This window comes from Puntigrus tetrazona, chromosome 1 (assembly GCF_018831695.1).
Source record: "Puntigrus tetrazona isolate hp1 chromosome 1, ASM1883169v1, whole genome shotgun sequence".
Lineage (NCBI taxonomy): Eukaryota > Metazoa > Chordata > Actinopteri > Cypriniformes > Cyprinidae > Puntigrus > Puntigrus tetrazona.
Genome location: NC_056699.1, coordinates 25,061,084 through 25,086,390, shown reverse-complemented (window position 1 = coordinate 25,086,390; position 25,307 = coordinate 25,061,084). Strand labels below are relative to the sequence as shown.

Genomic DNA, 25,307 nt, shown 5'->3' with positions numbered 1-25,307 from the left:
AAGACTCCACTACGGTCTGTTTGCAGCTCTACAGACGAAACTTCGTAGGAGTTTTTGCCCTCTTTAATGTTACCGTCTCTAAGCCAGAGGAAGTGCTGACTGAACGAAGTGGTTTGTTTAAATCAGATTTTTCACCCAGGTGTTGTTTTTATTACTCAGGCCGGGGTTTTTTTGAACCCATCCTCCTCCTAGCAGATCATTGGTTACAGAGCCTGTTGAATTTTTATGGACTCCCTGAAGGACGCTGCCAAACCCGACGTGAAGCCAAGTGCTACAACACAAGGTCACTGGTCCAAAGTCAGTCTGGTGTGAAAGTGGACCTTTTCAGCTGACTAGGCTTAACACAACCCAGATTTGGGCTCTTCGTCTGTATTTTCGTTCCCAGCCAATGTTTTAGTCGTAAAGCTTTGAATCTTCTCCGGTTCCTCACGTACAGCTAAGCGTCTGTAGAAACAGCTGCTTTTACAAGATGCCTTTAAGCGTAGTTTTTTTCCAACTGCTTTTTCTTTTTGATTTTATATATATATACTTTCCAGCAAACCTCTAGATGTTTTAGATTCAAAACCCTCCACCACTACCTTTTATGCATTTTAACTAAACAGAATTGATTGAACATTTAATATATTACCCAATATTTCTTTTCAAGTTAATTTCTTTCCAGGCCGCTTATACATTTTAATTGGAAATTAGCCAGAAATTTCTTTGCATTTTTCATCTTGTACACGTTTTCAAACACAACCTCTCGACCTCGAGTGTTGTCACCTCGTGAACCCGGTTCCTGCACCTACATGTGGTTTTGAGCTGCGAACAGACCGCTCCGATCCTGCCGATAACGAAACTCACCGGCAATCCTAAAACCGCTCGCTTTCTCCGGTTCCTCAGAACAATATTTTTTCTTCCTCTCCGAGCACTTCGCTCCACCGTCTCTGGTGAAGGAGGTGTGTCGGACCCAGCTGCAGGCTTTTTGATTCGCCTCAGGAGGTGAACGGGCCAACCGAGTGACACAGGGCCATGCCTGTTATCTTAACCTCCCGCACTTCAAAGCGCAGCCTCGCTACCGCCGAGCCCAAGAGAAGCGCTGAGAGCGGCTGGCCCTTGAATACAGAGGAGCGTTTCATTTCCTGCGAGCCGGGCCTCGGCATTCCACAGCGCAAGTGGGAAGTAGCTCTTGAATCCCTGCGTTTGTATGGGAGCGGGCTGTAAAGCGTGGCCCGACGGCACCGTCCTAACCTCTCCAAACACCCAGACGTGCCCCTCCCCTTCCTACAGGAGGCTGGCGGGGAAAGGCAGGAAAGCATGCCAGCGTTTTTCATCTGCGGCCGGGAAGGAAAGCGCTCTCCAGGAAGGGGGCGCAGGGCACAGGGAAGCTTTGAGTTCGTCGGATGAAAAGGCCGGGCAGGGGAGGTAAATAAAAGTGCGGTGGCTCTCTTTCTCTCTCCTGGTTCGGCACCGGGTCAGCGCCCTGGAAAAGTAGTTGCCTTTCATCCACATGTGGTAAAGCCGTCCCACGCGGGTGTACCGGTGTATTTATGTGTGAAAGTGGTCCAGGGTGGAGTTGTGGAGCAAAACTGACATGTCGCAGAAAAAGGTAGCGTTCGACCTCCGCTCCAGGGAGGAGCCCACTACTAGTCTTGCATTTTATCCATCTCTCTCTCTCTCTCTCTCTCTCTCACTTTCTCTCAAGCGCTTTATCCATCTGAGGTTTGCTCCTGTATTCCTGCTTCTCACTTTGATCAGGAATTCCATTTGATGCACTTCTGAAATAGCCCCATACAGCTTGTCGACCAAAATAGAGCCTGTTGCATTTAATATTTCACATCTCAAAAGGGATTCAGATTGGACAAACAGATTGAAATGGAAAACTTTGGGTTTCTGACAATACGATTCTGGATCAATGTTGAATGTGGGATTCTTTTTATTTATTTATTTATTTTTTTCCTTAGAAAATTGCCTGCTGGGGACTTTTTGAGTGTGCCAATTTGTCCAACGTTTGCTCTAAATGTGCAATACACTAATTACAATGCAGGGTAAAAAAAAGTGGTCTCAACCGTTTTTTTAGTTCTGTCACAGTGTTCTTGAGAGACTCTGCGATTTATGAATTGCCATTTTGATTATTTTGATATTATTTTGATTTCCATTCGTATGTATGCAGAATACATTTTTAACCATGGTTTTAAAATTCTTAATAGAAAAATTGTCATTTACTCACTCGTTCCAAAACAAAACACATGCTGTTTTTGTCCAAATTAAGCAATTAAGGTCAGTGGGATTCAAAAAGTGCTGACTTTTTAGTGTATAGACTTCAAAATATTTCTCCATAGTAAATGACAATATGCATTTTTGTGTGAATAATTATAATATTTAAAAATTCTCTTTTAAATGTTAATTATTCCTTTATATGGTTTATATATATATATATATATATATATATATATATATATATATATATATATATGTATGTATGTATGTATATGTATGTGTGTGTGTGTGTGTGTATGCATATTTAATATAAACCTCACCACCATGTTTTTGTTCTCCATTTGTGTTCTACAGGAGGAAAACGGACTTCTTTTTCCTCTTGCAAAGCAAAGACAGCAGCTACAGGCCCCTTTTAGAGATGGAAGCCTGCTAGATTCCTCCACCTTTCACCCTCCGTCACTTCTCGGCCCCCTGCAGAATCTCCAGAGGGTCCCGGTCCTTGAATCCGCTCCTCGGCTGCAGGCGCTGCTGTAGAGACGTTGAACTGAGAACAGACAATCACCAACACAGGCCCTCACGCAGACCCGTGAATACTCGCTTGAACGCGTTTCCTTTTGTTTTTCTGTCCTTAATTCACTCCCGGCCAAGGCGTTGCACTGATTATGTTCCTCGACCGCTTGTAAAAAGCGCACATATGGCCACATGTAAACAAACACACACACACACACACACACTTCGTTCCTACACCTGTTCCTAAGTTATTCTAAGTTATTTGGCACCTCTGTCTTCTGTGTGTTCACTATGTCACTCCCTCTTTTTTTTGTGCCCCATAAAATGTAGCAACACAGGGCCCTACACACCTCGTGGCGTTCTATCGCAACATTTTAGGGATCACGCGTTGCCCTGGAAACAATCTCCGAGTCTGTAGGTTGCGTTTTTCATTATGACACATTGGTGCGGAAAGGATCAATGTTTTGAATTCTCCTCAACATCCTGGGTTCAAGTTTATTTTGAATGCTTTTTTTTTTTTTTTTTCTCGGTGTATATTTTAAGTGATTTTTTTGTTTTTAAATCATTATTTTATATAATGGCATACGAAAATAAGCTTGGAGACAGGAAAGCCATTGTTCTTGTTGAAGCGTCTTGCAGAAATAACATTTGAAAGTCTTCTTTTTGATAACTATTTGTAACGGATATCGACTTCTCAGTCTTGCGCAGATGTAAAATAATGCTCAATGTGTACTTTTTAAAAAGAGATGTCTGGATGTCACTTTTCTTGGTATTTTTGCAGGCAACATTAGGACAAAGGTGAAAGAGTAGGTACCCAGAGGCCTATATTTTATTGATCTAAATTGACAAATGAAGCAGATATATATCTATATATATTTACCCCAGCACTTGGCAGTCTTTCTTTTAATTGCAATGTACCTCTGTCCTCTGTCTCTCTGGTAGGTAATAGAGTGGTCTTTTACCATGTTTATTCCATGCAAACATTTCCACATTTTATTCTTTTTAATTGTTCTCTTTTTAGCTTTTTCAGATGTCGTTTTTTTACATTCATTGTCATATTTTGAAGCATTAACTTGGCGTAGCATTTTGCTTCCAAGTGGTCACATTCGAACTGTTTCAACATGTCTTTTTATGAAAATAAATAGGCATCTTTGACTGAAAACGGGCTGATTGTTATTATACACGATTAAACGTTTCCTCCGTGTAAGCAAGAGTGCGTTTCTAGCGCTGGAAACGATGGGATATATCCCGTGCATCTCGAGGGAAACTTCAAACGGCTTATTGAAATGAACGAGAAATAAAACGCAGCCGGCTACTGCGCCTCAGCGTTCGTTTTAATGCGCGTTTGAATATTCATGCGGCATTAAGCGCATGCTAATAAGGGAAACGGTTTGCAATGAAGCTAAAAAGATTAAACGGCCATTCACTTTTCTCTTTGCAAGTGCTAGATATCGTCCAAAAGCGCGATTGAATGAATGATTGAAGCGCGACTGTGTGTATCGAGCTCTGTCGATGTTTGTGGTGCCACACCGCCACCTCACGCGCCAAAACGCCGCCGTCGTGCGTTTTCTGTTACTGATATTTTGCAATAAATTCCTAAACCAAGCTTAAACATGAAGACCGTGTGATACCGAGGCCGGTTTACGAAGAGCTAAAAGGTGCTTAACTGTACCGACGTATAATTACTAACAGCCTTCGTCCTGTTTCCTTTCCGTGTCTGTTGTGCTCGTGTTTGGCTTTATGTTAGGCTCGTCTGTTTCAACAAATGTGTAACAATAGGGTTTAAGTGGACAGATGTGTGTGATTGGGCGCCCTCTACCGGAAGAGGACGACATCCAAACCTTACTACGACTCCCGCGCTGTCCTGGTTGGTTGGTTAATAGATTAATTAGATCAATTAACGCCTACGGCATCGGCGTACCAAACCATCTGAATGGAAATTAGCAGAGGCATGTCACGTGCGCGTTTTAATTAACAATGCACTCATTCAAGGACTGCATGATGCGTGCTACGGAAGTTACAGTCCTAAAAGGGCGTTCATATAAGGTAAGTGTGATTTGACGTTATAATTAACTTAATTATCCTACAGACCCGGTAGAAAATCTACACTATTTGATTATTTGGGCTATAGAATGCACTAAAATATTAGGGTTACAGGATACACTGTATTATTATTGTTGCAATATTCTAATAATAATAATCTCAAAGCAATATAATATGCACGTGTCTTTTAAATGATTTAAACTTTACCATGATTGACGTATACGCCTTTGTATTTATATATTTTATAGAGTGTAGTATTTTTTATTCCAGTGCTCCAATTACTGTTTGGTCTCCAGCACATTTTGTAAAATATGTCTATTGATTTAAAATAGAACATTAAATTAGCTTTCATCCAAGTTTAAATGTCTAAAAAAAGTGGACTACCAGTAAAATCTATAAATACAAATACGATTCGCATCCTTTCATTCCTAATGCGACTGTTTTACACCACATGCTACACTAAGTGAAGCTAATGTTATTATTTTCTAAACCATAGCGAATAAACTGAAAATGTGTGAGATGTTGGTAATAAATTTTGGTTTGACTGATTTGTAAACAAAACACTTGGGATGCGATTAATAATTTTGGCATTAATATTTTGAATATTAATGATGATTTATTTGATATATATATATATATATATATATATATATATATATATATATATATGTATGTATATATATATGTATGTATGTGTGTGTGTGTGTGTGTGTGTGTATATGTTTAGGAAGTTTTGACTTTGTCGCAATGTTCTGGTGAAATGAACAGCACCGAGGCTTCCGTGTGTCATTTCCTGTGTGGTGATGTCATTTACTCGCTCCAGATGCTCAGACTCCGCGTCATTTCCTGCGGTCCGCTCTCTCTTCCGTGTGCATCAGTGAGTGTGATGGCCGTCTGCCAGAAACCTCAGAATAAACAACAACAAGAAAAAGTTTTTTTTTGATATGGAAAACCCTGAAGTGGGAAGCTCTCCGCTGTTCCCATGAAGTATTCACACGGACAGAGTTCCCGGGAAGGCTTCATCTTCCGGAGAGGGCGAGTTAAAAAGTGAAGCTATTGCGAGAAACGCTCGGAAAATTATTTGTTTGAGGAGCTCGCTTTATTTGATGTGTTTGGCACAATTAGAGAATGAATTCTCGTTTTGAGGTCATCGTGTGATCGCGGGTATTAAATCCGCTTCAGACGAAAATAAATAATAGTTTTCAATATTGTCGTTGATAAGTTATCGACGCACTCGCGGCTTCCAAAAAACCTGCGCGCAAACTCAAAGCTCCTGAAGCTGCGACGGATGGCACTGCATGCATATAAACATGTGCATTTATATTGGACATTGCAGACAGCTGAAAATATATTCATACATTCTTGAAAAGGCAGAGCTCTCACATGCGCCTTACCACACAATGAGAAGTCCGTGGACAACAAACCCGCATCAGCAAACTACATCTCTGAAGAGCTAGGACTACGCGAAATATCCGAGCACCAAAAAAATGATTTGTCGCTGCTTTAATTATTAACACAACTTCAAGACGTAACACGATTAATGTAAATCAATGCATACAGTGGTTACAAAATGCCATTTTATTTTTATTTTGGTCTTTTCTATCTTGTGCGATGACATTAATAAACGTTTTAAGTGTCACGGAAGTGTTTATTTGCTATTTTAGCAACTTTCCTGACAAGTTTGTATAAACGATGAAACAGCGACATCTAGTGATTGCATGTTACGTTAATAAATACGTATGATCGTCAGATCCGTATAAAACCTCACTTAAGGCTTATATATATATATATATATATATATATATAATATAATAATAAAAGCATCAGTTTCCTGCTAATATTTAATTTCACATCCGACAATGATTTCAGTGACTACAAAGCACACGAACAGATGTTTTCAAACCATTTAATTCCACAGAAACTCAGAATTGTATTGAAGTTTTTAACCAAATCACAGCAAGGCACTAGATGCAACGGTCAGTATAGCCTTTTAACCTTTTATGCCCTGACCGATTGCGTGAGGTCCAGCATTTCGTCCAGGTGGTGCATCTGATCGCTCTACCCGTGAAGCAATTATAAAATCCACAATCAAGCAGCCTTTTCGGGATGAGCGGCTCATTTCGTTGACAAAACGAAAATGTGATTTATTCTTCACTTGTGTTTGTAGAATCCCTCGCCGGTTTTCCTGCCCAATTTGCCCTCTGCGACCAGCTTGTTGAGCAGGGGACTGGGGGCGAACAGGGGGTTCTCGGGGTCCTTCTCGTGCCAACCTACACAAACCCATGATTAGTAACGGACGCAATACCTGCGCGTCACAACCTCGGCGCGCTCCGAACGCTCACCGTCAATAATAAACTTGGAAGTGTCCAATCCAACGTAGTCCAAGAGCTCAAACGGACCCATAGGATAACCGGCCCCAAGCTTCATGGCCACATCTATGTCTTCCTTAGAACCGTGACCTGGGAAAATACACGCACAGCGAGATGAAACGAGGAAATCTGAGCCGTGGCGTGTTCGGGTGTCCGTTCGTGAAGCTGGAGCGTACCTCTCTCGTGTAGTCGGACGGCCTCGAGCATATAAGGGACCAGCAGGCGATTCACTATAAAACCTGGAGTGTCCTGAGGATTGAGGGATTAGCAGAAGCAACAGCGATTCTTGCATTAGCGATCGCTAATAATAACTATAACTATAGTTGTTATTATTAGTGAAGTTACTAGAAGTTTGAAGACAAACCTCGACAAAAAGCTCCCCGGATTCTAGCGTAGTATTTTAACGTTAATATCTTTCTAGCATGATTCAGCTCTTCACTGACATCCTAAAAGCATTTTTCTAGCACGTTTAAGCGTGTTTCTAACATGTTTAAAGGAATAGTTTGCCCAGAAATGTAATTCGGTCGTCATTTTCCTCACCCAAACCTGCACGAATTTATTCGGGTTCTGACGAAAAACAAAGATATTTTGAAGAAGGTTTGTAACCGGGCCGTTTTGGGTCAACGCTGACTTCGTAGCAGGAAGAAAACATACTATGGGAGTCGATGGTTGCCTGGTTACAAACTTTCTTCAAAATATTTTCCTCAGAAACAATAAATTCATGCAGGTTCATTTTTGGGTGAACTGCTCCTTCAGGTGCATTGTATGTTTAGCACATTGAGTGATTTTGAATGTTTCCCTCAAGTTTATCACGTTTCTAGCATGCTTTAGCATGTTGCTAACATGTATTAGAATAATGCTAGCATTTCCCAAGCCAGCTCAGGACGTTGCATGTTTTTAAATCAGATTTATGCTGCCAACTTGCCTTAGATTATTTGTTATGCTCTCTCTAAACATTTTAGTGCGGTTTAACACATTTCTAGCAAGCTGTAACATCTTTATAACATGATTTTAGCTCGAATGTCGCAACACGTTTCTAGCACGTTTTAACACATTGCTAGCATTTAAATGCTAACACCATTGCATATTTCTATCTCTATTTTACTACATTTGCTAGCTTGCCCTAGGCTAGCTGTCAACGAGACGGATAGACAGACAGACACATAAAGAGAGATAATGAAGCCAAAATAACATACAAGATTAAAAAAAAAAAAGCACATACTTTGCATGAGACCGGATGCTTCCCTAAAGCTTTGCTGAACTCGAGGAGAGCATCAAACGTCTGTTGGCTCGTTCCCGGAGCTTGAATCACCTGAGATCAGACAATCAGTCATGTCAGACAATCAAACTGCGCGTTTTAGATGTTAGTTTCGATGCAACATCTTAAAGAGAAACTGCCATCTGCATCAATCTGGATGCTTCAAGCGAACTCGGTCCAGACCTCCACCAGCTTCATCATTGGGACGGGGTTGAAAAAATGCAGGCCGCCAAAGCGATCTAATCTGGCCGTGGAGCTGGCGATGTCTGCGATGGACAGCGAGGACGTGTTGCTGGCGAAGATGGTGCGTCTGAAGAGAGAGAGAGAGAGAGCAGACGGGATGCATACGTTTACGGATAAATACTAGATGACGACATTGAACAGATTAAGCGGTAATAATTTCATATAATGAAAAGAGTTCAAATAACGTCTACGTATTTGTTCATTTAGTAGTATTTGCTACATAAATCCGATGAGAAAGCGGCTTTTTTGAGCCATCTAGTGGTTAAGAGAGAAAAACGAACCAAATTCACCTTTAGCCCAACTGTACCTAATATCTTGTAAAATGCATTTTAACTGAGAAAAGATCAAATGTGTTTTTCTTACTCTGGGGCCACTTTGTCCAGAGCTCCAAACAAGTCTTGCTTGACTTTGAGGTTTTCCACAATAGCCTCCACCACAAGATCGGTGCCCTGAACTACAGACGCGGCGTCTGTGTTTATAGAGACGTTCTTCAGGACTTTCTGAACGAACGCCTCTCCATCCTAGACGACGTGAGCCACAGTTAATGAACAACCGAACACGATTAGCCGATAAATCTTTGAGATGTAGCCGTCAGACTAACCTCAGGTTTTTCTGCGTACTTCTTCTTCGCCACTCTTCTCAGACTAGACTCGATACCCTTCGCGGATTTCTTCAGTATGTCCTCAGAGGTGTCCACCAGCACCACTGAATGTCCTGTGGATGCGGCCACCTAAAAATAACACGCATGTGTAAATATAAAGTGCAATACAGTTTAATAACAAGCATTCGGTCGCCGTTTACCAACCTTCGCGTGTTTTCAAACCCGCGTGATGCACAGTGGAGGCCAAAATTGCTAGAACGCTTGTTTTCAGTTATAGATACCCATGAAACAAACTGTTTCTCGCGGTCGAAGAAGGCGTGGGATAACATTAACGTTGAAGTTGTCAAGAAATACGCCGACACTATGCGTGTGCCGCTGTAACTGCTGCAAAAGGTGGACATGCCAAATATTAAAGTTAAAAGTGAATAAAAACAGTACGACTTCCGTTTGTGGGGAAACATCTGCATGTTTCATGGACATTATGAACTGAAATCATGTTTTGAAAGGCAAAAAAGGGTCAGTATTTCCAGAACACTTTCTTCTGTTTAGCCTATACAGTGAAAGTCAATGGGTACATTTATTATTAAAAAATTAATATATACTCTTATATTCCACAAAAAGTAACTCGGATTTAAACCACAAGTGTAAGCAAACAATGACTGAATTTTCATTTTTAAATATTACTTACTTAAGTAAGTTACTTTACTCACTATTTAATATGCATTCATTCAACATTACATTCAATAAGTGTTTTATATAAACAGGAGTGTTTATATAAACTCTGTGTGTGTTTGCAGGGTAAATGGGTGAAAGGTCACCCCTCGACCTAAAGTTACAAGACAGCAGCAACGTAAGGTGAAGTTTGCAATAAATTGGCCGAGATTTATTCACACACCGTCGTCGCCGCAACACAAATAACTGTACGCGACATGAAACTTAAAGATTTTTAACAGCTGTGAAGGTAGCTCTTAGCTCGTAGCCCGGCTTGGCAAAACACGAGCTCCTTGCAGAAACGTTTGCTTTATTTTTCCCTTTACCTGTGCGATGCCGGCCCCCATCAGCCCGCCCCCGATGACAGTGACATGTTTGACTGCGGCACGTAGAGCTGCAGAAGATGAGAGGCTCCTGATGAACTGGCGCGCGACGAAAGCCATGGCGGCGAGAGACGACACCGCTGCGCGTGCACGAGAAGTTACTGGTGTGGTCACGTGGTTTCCTCTCCTCGCGACGACCTTTCAGACCGTAGACTATTAATATTGTTTTAACAGCTATATATATATATATATATATATATATATATATATATATATATATATATATATATATATATATATATATATTTAGTGTTCTTGAAAAGGTGTGTTTTGAAAAGGTATGTATTATTATTATTATTATTATTATTATTAAGAAATTCTTTTCTATGCAAAACTGCACTTTAAACGTTAATGATAATTTCCTTAGATAAAAATAAAATACTTTCCAATCATTTTACAACCGCGTATAATTGCTGTTCGTTTCTTTAAAAAAAAAAAAAAAAAAAAAAATTCATTGTTACTGTAATACATTGTGCAAGGCTAAAAATCTTAATTTTTTGTTCATTTCCTAAACTCAGATGGTAAAATATTCAAAAAGAAACTCAAACTACTTTAACAGATTACACATTTTCTAAAATGACCAGTTCTACAAGAACAAACCGGGAACTTTCTTCAGTAGTTAATTGATTAGAGTAAAAAATAAGTGATTAGCAACTAGGGATCGGTGACACATGATGTGTGAAGAAAGCAAAGACAAATCAAGTTCAATATCGCTTTCCAGCTAAATATTTTATTGTGCAACATTTCCAGTCAAGCAGTATTTTTTTTTGTCAAATAATACAAAAAGTGTGAAAATAGCATGTGTATAGGACATGACATTCTAGCTATGAAATTAGCCTCGGCAAGACTGGCCATTTTATTCCAAAAATACTTTTTTTTTTTACAATTTTCATTTTCACCACAAACGTGTTACATGATACAATTTAGTAGATGAATTGAAATCAGCGAGAGTTAAGTGCTTTTCATCCTAGTATTTCATAGGATACAATTTCAGGTCCATTTTTTAAAAACACTTTCAAGTTTTTATGATAGCACTAAACCATAAGTGTTTTCTGCAATAATTTTTAAAGTATGCATAATAATAATAACAATAACTGTCTCGTAGTACAGTACAGTAACCAAGTAATCACTTTGATAGAAACAAACGGTGCAGTAATTGGATTACGAAATTTTTCATTTTTAAATAAAATGTAACAATAAAACTGAACTAGGCGGACAGAATACTTAGGCATGTGTTCTTATGTATTGAAATTGTTCAGGAACGCTTCACATAAAATAATCTCAAAACAATTCAGTTTTTTTTGGATTATGAAACTAATATTTTAAAATAAACGTAATTAAAATTGAAATATGCGGACATAATGTTCTTGAAAGTGTTAAAAAATATTACATAAAATTGGTGCTGCCAAACAACTAATTGCATGCAAAATAAAATGAATGGGCAGTGTGTGTATTTTTATTATGTATATATAAACACACACACATGCATGTATAAATGTAAGAAAAATTGAAAGTTTGTGTGTGTGTGTATATATATATATATATATATATATATATATATATATATATACATATATATATATATATATATATGCATAATTATGTACATTTAACTTTGGATGCAATTAATGGTTTGCCAGCACTAAATAGAATAATCTCAGACCGTTTGCTTGATCATGCAACCACAAAGGCCCTTACTTCATTTATGGTCCAAACGACAATTCTTCTTAATGGACAAGCCGTGCAATTTGTTTCCCAGTGATGATCGTTTGAGGAATGCGTGCGTCTGTTCAGCGTGCTTTCACACAGACGGTAAATGGGCACGGAGCCAGAGTCAGGCCAAAGCGTCCGTGCATGGATGGAGCAGATTTACCCTCGGGAAGCCTGAAAGTGAAGGCTTGCATCAGGCTGGTAAACATCAGAAACAGCTCCATCTTAGCCAGCTGTTCTCCCATGCACACCCTGCGACCTGCCAATACACAAAACATCATTTAAACGAAGTTCTCGTTGCAATTAATACGAATCCCAAACCTGTTAAATTACTGGATTGCGCAAACATACCTATTCCAAATGGAATAAAGCAATCTTTCCTGAGAAGTTTTCCCTGTTCATCCAGAAATCGGCCTGGATTAAAGTCATCAGGATTTTCCCACACAGTGGGATCCCTGTGTACTGACCAGAGGTTCGGGATGATAACCGCTCCTTTAGGAATAGTGTATCCTCGGAACTCTAAGAAGAGATGAAATATAGCTGGAATATTCAGTTTGTGTTTTTTAATGTGCTCCATCAGCGTATACATACAGTGAAAATATATGCACACCCTTTGTATTTAATATAAAAAAAAAAATGATTCGGGTAAAGTCTGACTGTTATCTACTTACGTAGCGCCAATATGTGGGTTATGGTAAAGTTCAAGTTGACCTGGTTCCGTTTTATTCATTAATAATTTACTTTAGACAAACATTTAACAATAACAAAGCAAAATAAAAAGTTGAATACGGTTTAAAAAATACATTCTCAGGGAAAGGGAAACATTTGCGTAAAAACTATTCAGGCCAATTGCATCCCAAAATAACGAAAATCTACATGTATATGTTTAAAATGTATATTTATAGCACTGCATTTATATTATATATTTATTATACGAACAGCATTTTGGGCTACGGCAGAATACAATAATTTAGAATAGAAAAGCAAAAGAGAATGACACGTAATCAAACGGGAGCGGAATGGAATCATTTAGAATTTAACAAAATAGAACACTAGAAGAGCTGACACATTAAAACAAGGTATAATAGAATAGAATTAAAAAATTATGCGTACATATAAAATATATTTATAGTAGGGGTGCACCGGTTGACTGTCCATAAATCAGTATGCTTACATGCAGGATGAAATAACATTTTCTAGAGATAGTCGTTTTTCAGAAATACAGTAGATATAAAAAAACCCACGCTTTTTAAGCCTGCATTACGTGCTCATGTCTATTCGGCCTTTTAAAGCCTTTTAGAAAATCTGCCATTTATGATAATGTGGCATAAAACCCATCCCACAGAACAATCATCTGAAAGTGTGTGTATTTTTTATTAAAAATATATGACATACATGACAAAAAAAATTAAAGCACCACTATATGAACTAGTTATATAGTGGTAATGAAAGCTATTTAAGTAATGCATTTCCACAGTCATTGCATTAGAATATTATTATTATTATCTGGTGATCCTAAAAAATAGGCTTAATTTTCTTTCAGCAAAATTGCTTCTTGCCTTTTTTTGTGAAGAAATAGGAAAGTGTTTGACAAGTTTAACAAGACTAAACAGGCATGAGGTAAACACGCATCAGACAACAAATCTCTGTCACTTCTCTAACTTGTCGGCCAAAGGCCTTCACCTGTTGTCTCTGAGGCCATGTGGGGTATAGACAGAGGAACCACCACGGTCATCCTCAGCACCTCCATGATGGTGGCCTCTGTGAACGGCAAACGGCCCTTATCAGTCAGAGACGGGGCCCTCTCGGATCCCACCACTGCTTCAATCTCCTGCTGCACCTTCTCTGAGGGGTCGTCAAACGCAAACATCAGGTATATCCAGAAACCAAACCTTGTTTGTAGATTACATTTTTACAAAACGGTTAGTTCCATTCCCTGGATTCTGATTGGTCAGCGGCTTTGTTTTATACGCGATAAACCTGCTGGTGCTACGTCGCGTCTTTCATCTTTAATATTGACGCCCTTCCCTGTCTGATAAACGTCTCTCACGCGGAGATATGTTGTGTGTGCGGCGTGATGAGGGAATATTACTATATCTACCAGTTTTCAGTTTCAGGCAAGATTATACACACCTCTATATTTCAATCAGTTTACAATGGAATGCTTGCAATCTCGCGCTATCAATCGGTTTCGAAACTAAAAAAAGACTGCATGCTGAAAGAAAAGCAGATGTCTGTGCATGAGACAAATATCATAAAATAATGATGCAGTGGACGATGAGCAATTATTTAAGTTCTATATGTGTTGGGAACATTCTCTTGCGCTTGCTGTCGGGGACTACTTTTTTTAGCGGAAGGACTGCATTTCATTCCATGTATTTTTCGTTTTTATATTCTTTCATTCATTCACGATTTCTTCACGACGCAGCACAGCCTCTCGTACCTCACTGCTTGCACAGAGCGCTGGAGCACGTACCTTGCACATCAGGATACAAGGACATGTAGAGAATGCTCCACAGCATGGTGTTCGTGGTCGTATCCGTGCCTGCAATAAAGAGGTCTCCAATGATGTAAAAGAGATCGTCTTCTGAGAACAGGCTCTCTTCTGAGCTCTTCTGCTGGGCCAGCATCTCCACCAGATACATGTCTATGAAATCCCTGGGATTCTCCGGATCCAGCGTGGCCCTGTGCCTGGCGATGATCTTCTTGAGGAAGGCTGTGATGTCGATCTCTGCGCGCCGCAGCTCTTTGAAAACGCCGCAGGGCAGGTAGTAGAGCCAGGGAAAGACGTTGACCAGCAGAATGGACGTGTTGACGCTAATCTCCAGGCCGTGAGACATGAGATCCAGCATGGTGCGGAACTCCTGGTCTTGGTGATGGAAACGCTGGCCCAGACTCATGGAGGAGATGACGTTGGAGACGGCGTTGCTGATGAGGGGAGTCAGATCGATACCAGAAGGCCCCGCGTTTTCGATGAGGCTCTGCAGTTCTGTTTTAATCATGGTCAGGCCTTCGTGGGCGCTTGCGGCTCCAGACTCAGCTTGCCGAAGCCGGCTGCGCAGAGTGCTGTGACAGAACTTACGGTTTGTGCGCCACAGCGGGCCGTAGGGGGCGAACACGATCCCTGTCGACGACATCGGGTTCAAGCGCATAAAGTTTCGCTTTTAGATTTTGAAATGTTACAATCTAATGCTCTTTTTGTAAGAACACTTTGGATTTCTGAAACCAAGCTCAGATATTCTATTCTTTCTGTTCAATTCTATTCTGACCTTTATTGTTTTATTATGTTTTTCATTTCTTTATTATCCTGTTCAGTTTTATTCTGTTCTGCAGCATTATAGTATATTACACTATATTGTTCTAATCTTCTCCAGCGTACTCTACTGTTCTGTTCTGTTCTAGTCTGCATCTCTTCTACTGCTCCTTTCTATTCAATTCTATTAAACATACATTTTCAAAGTCTATTCCAGTCTGTCCGTTTTTCTCTTTTCTACACCTGTTCATTCCTAATGTATTCTATTCTTCTCCAGTCTATTAAACTGTGTTCTAATGTACTGCACCAGCATCCTCTGCTGTTATACTGTTCAATTCTAAATTATTCCATTCCATTCTACTCTAGGCCATTTTACTCTACTTTAATCTATTCCTTTCCATTCTTTATTTCAGTCTGTTCTATTCTAAGTCAGTATTTTTCTACAGTTTTATTCCGTTCAGTACTACATTATTATGTTCTATTCCGCTGCAGTCTTTTATATTCCGTTCCACTCTATCGTTTTTCTATTCTAATCTATTCTATTATGTCAGCAATACAATGTTCTAATGCTCTACTCTACATTATTTTATTCTGCTCCCGTCTATTATACTCTCTTCCGCTCCATAGCTTAATACTGTTCTATTCCATATAATCACACCAGCCTGTTTACGTACAAGTCTATTCTTTCATATTTTGCTGCATTTATTTAGTTCTATTCTGTTTTATTCTATTCTAAGTCAGCGGCTTTGTTCTGCTCAGTTCTATTCATTCTCTTCTTCTCTCCAGTATTTCATACTCGGTTATATCCTGCAATGTTTTACCCTTCTTTTCAATTCTGCATTCTGCTGTACTTTATTCTATTCTATTCCTACCGTGTCCAGCACTACGTATTTTTGTTCTGTTCTTTTCTCCCCGAGCTCATCTACTATCATGGCAAGCTGCGATCATTAACTACGACTGCTTATCTTACCTTTTCTCTTGGTGATAATAGTCACGAGGGGTATATGGGGTCTGTCAGAGAACACCTCCGGATGGTTTAGCATCGCGTCCCGGACAGTGTCGTATCCCGTCAGCACAACCATGAGCTGAGGCCCAACAAAAATGCTGAATATGTTCCCGTAGAGTTTGGACATCTCCATCAGTCCAGCCTGAGGCGACAGCGGATTCGAGACCATCTTTGAAAACTCTTTGCGATTCTTCGCGAGTCGCCTTAAAATAAACGAAGGCACCAGGAAGCCGCCGAAGTTTCCCACGATGGGCCATGGCTTTGGACCCGGAGGGATGTTGGCGTACGTCCGATGCCACGCGTACTGCTGCAGCGCACAGTAAACGAGCACGAACGCAATCAAACCCACGACGTTTGCGGGCGAGAACGCGTACTGCCACAGCAAAGACAGAGAAGCGTCCATGACTCGCGCACTCATCGAATCCACTGACGCATAGTTCCTCCCGATCAATACTCGCTATCTGCTGATCAAACACATTTCTTCCTGTGTTGTCGGAGCCGCAGCATGGGTAGAGTGTTTTTGTGTTTTTCATTGGCTGAGAGGAACACGCTGGGAGTTGATTGGTGAATCAACCGATGACGAAGCCCGGTGGGTGGGGTCAACCGATCCAATAAGAAGTTTCAGCTTATGGGCCTTTTCTGTAACCCGTCGATTCATAAGGGTGTCTTTTTAATGTTATTGAGGTACTATTATAATTTTAAGTAATATTTAACATTAATTCTAGCTATATTAATTTCGTATATGCACTAAAACTGAAATCATATGGGTGCGCGTGTAAATTTCTTTTTCAGTTTTAGCTATTTTAGTGCAGTAAGGGAAACAATATGCCAATTTGGATAATTCACAGTAACTTCTAGTAATGTTTCTAAATATTTCTAATTTATAACTCAAATATCATTTTTAAAAAGGTAATGTACTGCATGCATGATCTTAAGAATAAAGCAAGTAAATGAACAAACAAACATTTAAACAGATATTATGACAAATCTTCAGTGCAACTGCATTTTGATAAAGAAGTGTTTAAAAAAAATATGCAACAAGAGGTACAGTGGTGTTATTGTAAACCATTTATTTCCATAAAACATCCTTATGTTTTTAAGACAGAATATAAACTTAAATTAAACTGAAATAACAGCTGGCAGGAGTCATTAGAAAAAGAATGCATGCATTTGTAATATAAAATAGAGACATGAAATAAGAAACATGCACCGACTGATAGATCTGTTCTGACAGAAAGTGAGAGATTCTCTAAAGATCCATCATTTAACACTTTAAGCTGGCCCTTCAAGTACTTATAAAAGTGTTTATTTAATGGTCACATTGACTGAATATAAATTAATGTAAAAATATCAACAATGACTTGTCAAATAATATCGAGTTTGAACTGTTTAGCCCAATGTTATTATAGATGTAATTAGCGACAACAGCCGAACAGTCTTTGTTCTTTGCTACAGCCACAAGCGAAATACAAAACATTTCCACATGTTGGTCTAGGCGTCGCGTTGAGTTCATAACGTCACTCCTCCCGGCTGCTCTGCACCATAGAATATTTCTTACAGGGGTTCTTCAGACAGGCGGGCGGCCATGTGATTGGCCAGCAGAAAGAACAGGGCACTTGGGTCTGGACGTTCCTCTCGAAGAAGTTAAACACAGGGTTCCACCAGGTGTGAGTGAGGTAGTTGTTCGGAGAACACTTTAAAGTCTGGCGGAAGCGGGACAATATGAATTAATATCATGAATTAATACTTTTTTATAAGAAAAACGCATGCGTGGTCAGATGATTGAAAAAAGCAAATTAAGCGATTCCATGGAAATCAGGGTTATCGGCGAGGACAGAAGCCCTGGAGCCATTTCAGGACACAGACGAGACTGAAGAGGAGATCTCTGCTGTCAGGGATCGAACCTGTTGACATTTGCATCACCAGTCCAAAGTCTCAATGCTTTTTAATCCCCATAAATATCCTTTGAGATATGACAGTTCTGATATCATTTGCTTGTAACAGTATAAAGAAACATGATGTGTTTTGATAGTCTGAAAGGTTTTTTCCTGTTTAAAATATCTAGATTGGCTTAGATCGAACGTGCAGCACTTTACCACCATCAGGGAGTCCTTTCTCAAACGCTTGGCCTAATGGATTTGGATATTCTCAGTGTACTCTGAGTCATGTAAACACTCTCGGTAAAAGGTTTAGTGCCGTTTTGGTGCCTTGAGTTTAATGACACCCTGAATCTAAATCGCAAATTGAGCTGAGAGCTTCCCTTTGGTTTCAGATGTGTGTATTTGTAGCTGTCTACATGAGGTTAGAGGTCAAAAAGATTAACAATATGCAAAATGAAAATATTTCAAAATATGTAAACAAGAATGCATTTTAACATAAAAATGGATTTAGGCCCAGTGGAGTGTTGTTTTAGTGACTTTTAGCTTAGGTTTTACAGCTTTGAGGTAATTTAGACTATCGTACTGAAGTTTTAGAGCAGTACATTTCCTTAGGGAATGTATACTTTTATTTAACAATGGTGCATCAGCTAAAAGTGGCGCTAAATAATTTATAACGTGACAAAATTTCAAATAAGTGCTTTTGAACTTTCCATTCATCTTGAAAAAAAATTCCACAAAGCAAATGATATTAGAAAATTCTCAAGCAGAAGAACAATTATGCTGAAAATGTAGTTTTGCATCACAGGAAAGATAGAAAACTGTTATTCTAAATTATTTTCGTTTTCTTTACACGCAAAAAGTGTTCTCGTAGCTTCATAAAACTCTGATTGAACCATTGATGTCATATGGAATATTTTAACGATATCATTGCTAGCTTTTTGGGCCTTGAACATGGTAGTTGCATTGCTGTCTACAGGAGGGACAGAAGTCTCTTCAGGTTTGGAACGATATGAGGGTGAGTATATACTGACAGAATTAAAATTTTTAGGTGAACCATCCCTTTACTAAAAGCCTTATTTCAGCATTTTCTATATTGATATATGTACCTGCAGATTAGCCATAGTGTGATACCAGTAGAACAGTCGGGTGGTGATGAAATACGCCACCACCACATCCACACTGTAGTGCTCATGGGCCACCAGGATACACACGACCCCCACAGCAGCCGTTAACCAGCACAGAAGATGGTACCACCAGAAAGAACGAGGAGAATCTAGAGAGAAACAGAGAATCAGTTGGCGAATGGGTTGCTGTGTGAACATACACAACAAACGGCCAGAAAGTGCCTCAGCGTTTTCTGAACGGCTAAAAGCAGAATCCAAAATTGCTTACGGCGCCCATAAGTCTGTAATTAGCAGACCGTCGTTTTATTTTGAGCCTTAAAAAAGTCTTAAAGTGACATACACTCCTTGAGGAAGAGGTACGTGAGCGTGAGAATGACAGTGTGGCCGCTGTACAGGAAGTCGCCGCACAGCAGATGAGATCCGGTGATTGATAATCCACCACCAGAGAGCAACTGCAGGACACGTTGAAGCTTTGCCTGGGAATCTCCGTGGAGCTGAAAGAAAATATGAGTGAGGATATTGAATGTTGAAAGATGAGTAGTCGGTGACACGAATCTTCAGTGGAAATATCATGCCATGAGCCGATATTGTAAAGGCTTTTAAAAGCTGCAATATTTGTTTTTAGGATGGGAGAGGATATTACAGATTTGAAAGCCAAATGCTTTTGCTTATCTGATATTATCTAGGCATAAGATCCTGAGGGGATCACGACAAAGAGGAACAGCTGAAAGTATTTCTTTTTTTACCTTTGGTGCACAGACCATGTGCATGCCAGGTACAGGTAGAGTGGTGACGTACATGGTCACGCATCTATACATGTACAACGTGCCCAAAATGAAGAAATATCGTCTCGCTACGATAGCCCTATATTAAAGAGAAGAAAAAAATTTGGGGGTCAGTATTGAACAGATGTGGGGTAGGTTGAGAAAGATGAGCATTTTTATAATTCTTTATCTATGAGTAAAGAATAACTGTGGTACAAATCACATGTTCCTCACCATGAGAGCTATTAGATATTAGATTTGATAATAAGCAATTATGAGTAATAATTAGTTCAATCTGCCAATTCGACAAGATCAAGCGATTTTTATAAGTTAAACAGAACCTAAATGATAATTTGTTAAAAAATAAATAATGAAAAAATGGATAAACAACATTTTTTGAAGGCTACGGTCATAGCCTTCAACTATAATTTTGTAGTATTTTTGCGAAACGTACCATAAAAGGGCTTGGTGATATTCATAGCCTTGTTTTCCTCAATGCAATATTAATTTGAACTGCCTGTTGCATTCACCCTGCTTTATATCATCTTAAACCCAGCACTACGACTAATGTAATCTAACTGAGCTGATGGATAGGCTACAGTGTCATCAGTATAATGTTGAGTGATGCTTCTTACTTGTATCTATGAAAGAGCAACTGAATGGACCATATAGACACCAGCACCATTCCGTTGACCTCAGTCACTGTAAACGCCCACTGTACGCGGTCTATATAGTCAAAGAACTTATCCGGCAGCGGTGGGCTGCTCTCTCTTGGGCGGTACTCTCTCGCGTGAACCACTGTGATCATAACCGTGGTCAAAACCAGGTTCAAAGTGGCATAAAACACAGCGATGAACGTCTTCCACCATTCCGACGGCAATCGGTTGCCTTTTCCTTCGGGTACGGAGATTTTGACATAGTCTCGATGTCTGACCAGCGCTTTCCTCAAGCCGTTCCGCTTCGCTTCTTCAGCAGCGTGGCTGTGGACGGGGCAAGATGCGCCAGGGGACGGTGTCCCATCTGCGTTTGTGGGGTCCTTGTTTCCTTGGTGGTCCGACGATGCCATGAGTACCCACAACTACCCACTAATGACTGACTTCCTGCCAAGACGCTCTCCTGTAAGGCACTGTAGGTCACTCTCCTCTGCAGCGATAATGAAAGGCCTGCGTTTTCAGCTCTCATATGATGTGGCTGGAACCGTCTTAAAAAAGGAAAGCAGAAGTACATTAAATGAAGTACATTATAGACATATATAACCATTAAAAGTGTTACATTATCTAACGTGCGCAATGATAATCAATAGAGGCCGTGAATATCACAGTGGCATATCACGTGAATATTTAAAAGCAAAAAGTGATATACATAATTTACATGGTTCTTCGCATGAATTCATAACAGTGTGCCAAAGAAATGCACATAACGTGTTATGCACGAATTTTAAATGAATACTTAACTCATCAAATGTGAAGTAAAATCACAAAAATTTGTTTTTTTCGTAAAAAAAATTTTTTCGCAAAAATATTAACTGTTTTCAACATTTATAAGAAACGCTTCTTGAGCAGCAAACAATTAGATTAGAATGATTTCTGATTTCAGCGGCTGATATAACACTGCTATCATACTTAAATTCAGTTTCATGACAGCAAATCAACATTTTATGTGCAAAATAACAATAAAACAGTATTTATCTACATTCACAATGAAAAACGTACACGAAAAAGTGTTCGGCTTTATTATATAATAAATTAACTGGTTGGCTGTTTAGTTTCCCAATTTGTAAAGGACTTTTTTATATTCCTGCAAGTCTGAAGTTTTGCATGGAAATCTGTGCTCGGTGCAGTCGAAAAGCAAAGCGTATCATTTAAAAGCCAAAGAATCTGACACAAGTGCAAACTGCCATCTAGAGAAAAGCCACATAGGAAAAAAATAAAAAGCGCCCATGTTCGGGTCTGAGTCCAGCAGTGACTTCTCAACCAAGAAACGAGAGCATTTCAGGAACAGCCTGTTTTTCTGAAAGAAGATCTCTCCTCCATCACACCCAAAGTGCATCCCAATAAACCTCATTACGGCGACATACAATATTTACAAACAATAAACGGAGCTTCGGACGGACGCGTGCGGAAGAAGAATGATGGATTGTACGAATCACTCGACGCTGAAGGCATCGATTTCCTCCAAATCAATTTAGGCTGAAATATAATTACGTTGGAAATGAGTTCTTATTACAGATCTGCTCCGAATGAACATTGGCTTGCACGCAACGCTGCTTCACTGAGTGAAAACAAGAGAAAAAATATCATTATCTCTAATATCTCGCTTTTCGTATGACTGTACAGCTACTGATCAAAACAGACTCATTTTCCCAAGCCTCGCGAAAAGCTTTAAAGAGTGATTTCTCCATTTCAGAGTCACTTGCCTGTTGTGTCGCGCAGCTCCTACACTCCTCCTCTGACGATGCCTCTGAAACTTCTCTTCATCCCTCCACGTTCAGTGGGGCATGTTTTCCCAGTCTCCACCCTGCGCTCTAATGGTGATGCTTGTGGTGGAGACCTGGCAGGGGAAAATCTCTTCCACATGCTCCCAGAGACAGTAAATGGATGGCTTGGCTGGCTCGGCTCCGTGTGTCCCCTGCCCTGCCTCCGTACTATTTCCAGCCCTGACTCCTGCCTCCAGACCAAGCCTGTATTTTTCTCAGAGGGAGCAGCGCTGCCCGGTCGCAAACAAATTGGTAATGATATGGTTTCGAGGCCTGTTGAGCGTCCCCCCTCCCAGCTCGTGTGGAGGTTAAATTCAGCATCAAAGGAAAGGACAGGAAAAAAAAAAAACGAAGAGACCCCGCCTCACACTTAAACAGATGAGAGAGAAAGGTTTATTACATTATCCCTTTCGGGCAGACTTGTGCACTTGTGTTTTTGATCCTGCGTGCTTTACTGAATTTGTAGCATGCCGAACTTGTCATCTGCGAAAAAAGCGCGCGCTAAATAAATAACGCAGTGCATACTACAATGTGTGTCACTTCCTGGAAAATGTTGTGGACGTTGGAATTTAAAACAAGTCTTTAGAAATGATGTTTTAAGTTCACTCACTATAAAAGTGACTCACTATAAAAGTTATTGCCACCTGTTTTGATGCTTAACAATGTCATTTTGGTTCATATATTGTAATGTATTTATGTGAAATAAAACATGAAGTTGATATGAATGAACAAACTGACAGAGCTTTTTGTTTCAATTTGTCTGCTGATATCAACAGGTTTGTGTATGTTTAATATCCGAGATTAGCAGACATTATCACCTCTTTAAAATGTCCTTACTGATATAATGAAACCAACATGTTTGTGTGTGTGTGTGTGTGTGTGTGTAACCATACCGTTGTCTTTAGGAGTAAATTATGAACTATATACACACCCTTTGAAGGTTTTACGGGATGCCCCTCCTTGGACTGGCTTAAACCACTGTGCCTCTCCAGAGTGAAATGATAGCTGTAATAGGAGAGATGATGGTTGCAATTGAATGATCTAAAGTTGAGACATTACATGTTAGAAACATTGTACCTTTGTAATCTAAAGATTTTTTTAAAAGTATAGATGCATGATATTGGATTTTCACAGATATGCCGATATTTTTCAACTCATTTTGGCCGATACTGATACACTAAATCTCTCTTGTGCAGAAATCATAAGCATTTTTGCACTTCCCGCTGCCATCCTAAACTTAGAAAAGAGGTTAGGGGAGCCCGTCAAGGTCCACAATGACGACAAGATACGCCGACAGAAGCTGCAGCAGCAGCAGAAGAAGAAGAAGAGCGATTCTCAACTAAAAGGCGCTAATACCGAGACGGAGAGTGATCCTAACGAATCCCATCCAGGCGTCGAGCTCAGTGCTGCTCTGGTGAAGCTCTCTGTAGATGCAGGTCCTGCTCCCTCCACCAGGGAGCGCTCTGACATCAGGAAAGTCAAGACCACAGACCTGCCAGAGCTGGAGCACGTGTTTGCAGAAGGGCTCTATTTCACTCTCACCGATGTCGTCCTGCTGCCCTGCGTCCATCAATACCTGGTAAAAAACAAACAAATCGAATGGAGTTTTTATCTCGTTAGTTACAAACCACAAAGAGAGCGAGTCATCCGTTCGTTTTAGCAGCAGGCTCGCGGGTGCTTTCAAGTCGTATCAAACACAGGCGTCTCTGGTGTCTCTTTGACTTCTCCTACTTCAAGGTGATTCTCTCAGTCCTGCATTAAATAAGGCTGGAAGTTTCTATTGAAATTGAAATGGATCAGTGTTGCGTGGGGCGGTGAATTAGATTCTTTGCTCTGTGATGTCCCTGAACTCTTTCAGTTTAATAGCTTGACGCAGTCTGACACCGGCGTTTGTTCGACTATTACTCTTGAGAAGCAGAAAATCTGTGGCAGTGGATTTAATAAAGGCCTGTTCTCGACAAGAACGATAGCTGTAAGGATAACTGCGTTAGTGACTGCACCAACGGAGGATCACGGTCAGAATGGTACCATTTGTTGCTGGAGACGCTGATAAAATAAAGCAGTAGACAACATTGATGCAGATATATATCGACTGACAAACAATAACAATACATCTGTAGCATGTAGTTTTTAATCCTTCTGATTGTATAAACTAGTGAAGTATAAAATCGCTGACAGCCAATCGGATCCTCCGCTGCTCACAGTTAGTCTGGAGGTGTTAAGAGTGCAACAGTTTTGTTTCGGTTTTGATTTGATTTGGAATGAAAACTTTTCCTAAGTTAGTAAAACCCTCACAGCGGGGTTGTTGATTAATGATATGCTTATCAGACTGAAAACTACATTACCTAGGATTCTGCGGAGGACTCTTAACCAATCAGAGGACCGAAAAACAAGCAAATTATGCTAAAAGAACATTTTCGCATCCATCGACTCACTGGAAAGCTGCAAGTTACTCATTATTAGATTACATATGAATATTTTGCAATGTAGTTTATAGACTACATGCACAATCAACTTCGGTAACCCTTTTGCACGTTACACAATAAATGATTACGCAACTAACCCTAAACCAAACACTCATCTTAACCATAACCATACTGTCAGTACTGTACGTGTGGTTAATTGAAATCATTCAGTACATAAATACACTGTAGCAGGTTGAATCTCAGTACTTTTATAATGATCTGTTTTAAATTGTATTGTCTTGTTTGAAGAGACTTCCCCTTGTAGAGCCATCACGCAGTTTGTAGTCTTAAGTGCACAGTCTGAAACGTGAC

The 25,307-nt window shown here is 39.9% G+C and overlaps 4 protein-coding genes across 4 annotated transcripts in view; 1 reads left to right on the top strand and 3 right to left on the bottom strand.

The window, feature by feature from the left end:
* Positions 1-6,902: 6,902 nt before the first annotated feature.
* LOC122329644 (hydroxyacyl-coenzyme A dehydrogenase, mitochondrial-like) lies at positions 6,903-10,416 on the bottom strand. Its single transcript, XM_043226082.1, has 8 exons — positions 10,261-10,416; positions 9,224-9,352; positions 8,986-9,143; positions 8,563-8,689; positions 8,344-8,433; positions 7,298-7,370; positions 7,095-7,211; positions 6,903-7,022 (listed from the first exon to the last, which is right to left on the bottom strand). The coding sequence occupies exons 1-8, from the start codon at positions 10,375-10,377 to the stop codon at positions 6,904-6,906; spliced, it is 930 nt and encodes a 309-aa protein (XP_043082017.1). The 5' UTR covers positions 10,378-10,416; the 3' UTR covers position 6,903.
* Positions 10,417-11,915: 1,499 nt separating this feature from the next.
* Positions 11,916-16,788, bottom strand: LOC122329353 (cytochrome P450 2U1-like). The gene is made up of 5 exons (XM_043225590.1): positions 16,251-16,788; positions 14,504-15,151; positions 13,711-13,872; positions 12,379-12,546; positions 11,916-12,286 (listed from the first exon to the last, which is right to left on the bottom strand). The coding sequence occupies exons 1-5, from the start codon at positions 16,702-16,704 to the stop codon at positions 12,108-12,110; spliced, it is 1,611 nt and encodes a 536-aa protein (XP_043081525.1). The 5' UTR covers positions 16,705-16,788; the 3' UTR covers positions 11,916-12,107.
* A 608-nt stretch (positions 16,789-17,396) lies between these two features.
* Positions 17,397-21,240, bottom strand: LOC122329517 (phosphatidylcholine:ceramide cholinephosphotransferase 2-like). Its single transcript, XM_043225830.1, has 5 exons — positions 20,690-21,240; positions 20,037-20,154; positions 19,631-19,784; positions 19,273-19,439; positions 17,397-17,989 (listed from the first exon to the last, which is right to left on the bottom strand). The coding sequence occupies exons 1-5, from the start codon at positions 21,118-21,120 to the stop codon at positions 17,804-17,806; spliced, it is 1,056 nt and encodes a 351-aa protein (XP_043081765.1). The 5' UTR covers positions 21,121-21,240; the 3' UTR covers positions 17,397-17,803.
* Positions 21,241-22,508: 1,268 nt separating this feature from the next.
* The window catches only part of LOC122349000 (glutathione S-transferase C-terminal domain-containing protein-like), a 39,161-nt gene continuing 36,362 nt past the window's right edge, over positions 22,509-25,307 (top strand). Inside the window, 2 exon segments of the mRNA XM_043244925.1 lie at positions 22,509-22,782; positions 23,727-24,109. Of these exon segments, the coding sequence (XP_043100860.1) occupies positions 22,509-22,782; positions 23,727-24,109 (657 nt within the window).

Excerpts from the sequence above, each read along its gene's own strand:
- LOC122329644 (XM_043226082.1), bottom strand. The coding sequence starts at position 10,377 with ATGGCTTTCGTCGCGCGCCAGTTCATCAGGAGCCTCTCATCTTCTGCA. Across the intron at positions 8,434-8,562 it reads CAATGATGAAGCTGGTGGAG|GTGATTCAAGCTCCGGGAAC; the intron begins GTCTGGACCGAG and ends GTCTGATCTCAG. Across the intron at positions 7,371-8,343 it reads AGCATCCGGTCTCATGCAAA|GACACTCCAGGTTTTATAGT; the intron begins GTATGTGCTTTT and ends CTCAATCCTCAG.
- LOC122329517 (XM_043225830.1), bottom strand. The coding sequence starts at position 21,120 with ATGGCATCGTCGGACCACCAAGGAAACAAGGACCCCACAAACGCAGAT. Across the intron at positions 20,155-20,689 it reads TTGCTCTTTCATAGATACAA|GGCTATCGTAGCGAGACGAT; the intron begins GTAAGAAGCATC and ends TCTTTAATATAG. Across the intron at positions 19,785-20,036 it reads ACATGGTCTGTGCACCAAAG|CTCCACGGAGATTCCCAGGC; the intron begins GTAAAAAAAGAA and ends ATTTTCTTTCAG.
- LOC122329353 (XM_043225590.1), bottom strand. The coding sequence starts at position 16,704 with ATGAGTGCGCGAGTCATGGACGCTTCTCTGTCTTTGCTGTGGCAGTAC. Across the intron at positions 15,152-16,250 it reads TATTATCACCAAGAGAAAAG|GGATCGTGTTCGCCCCCTAC; the intron begins GTAAGATAAGCA and ends TGTCGTCGACAG. Across the intron at positions 12,287-12,378 it reads CTTTATTCCATTTGGAATAG|GTCGCAGGGTGTGCATGGGA; the intron begins GTATGTTTGCGC and ends GTGTATTGGCAG.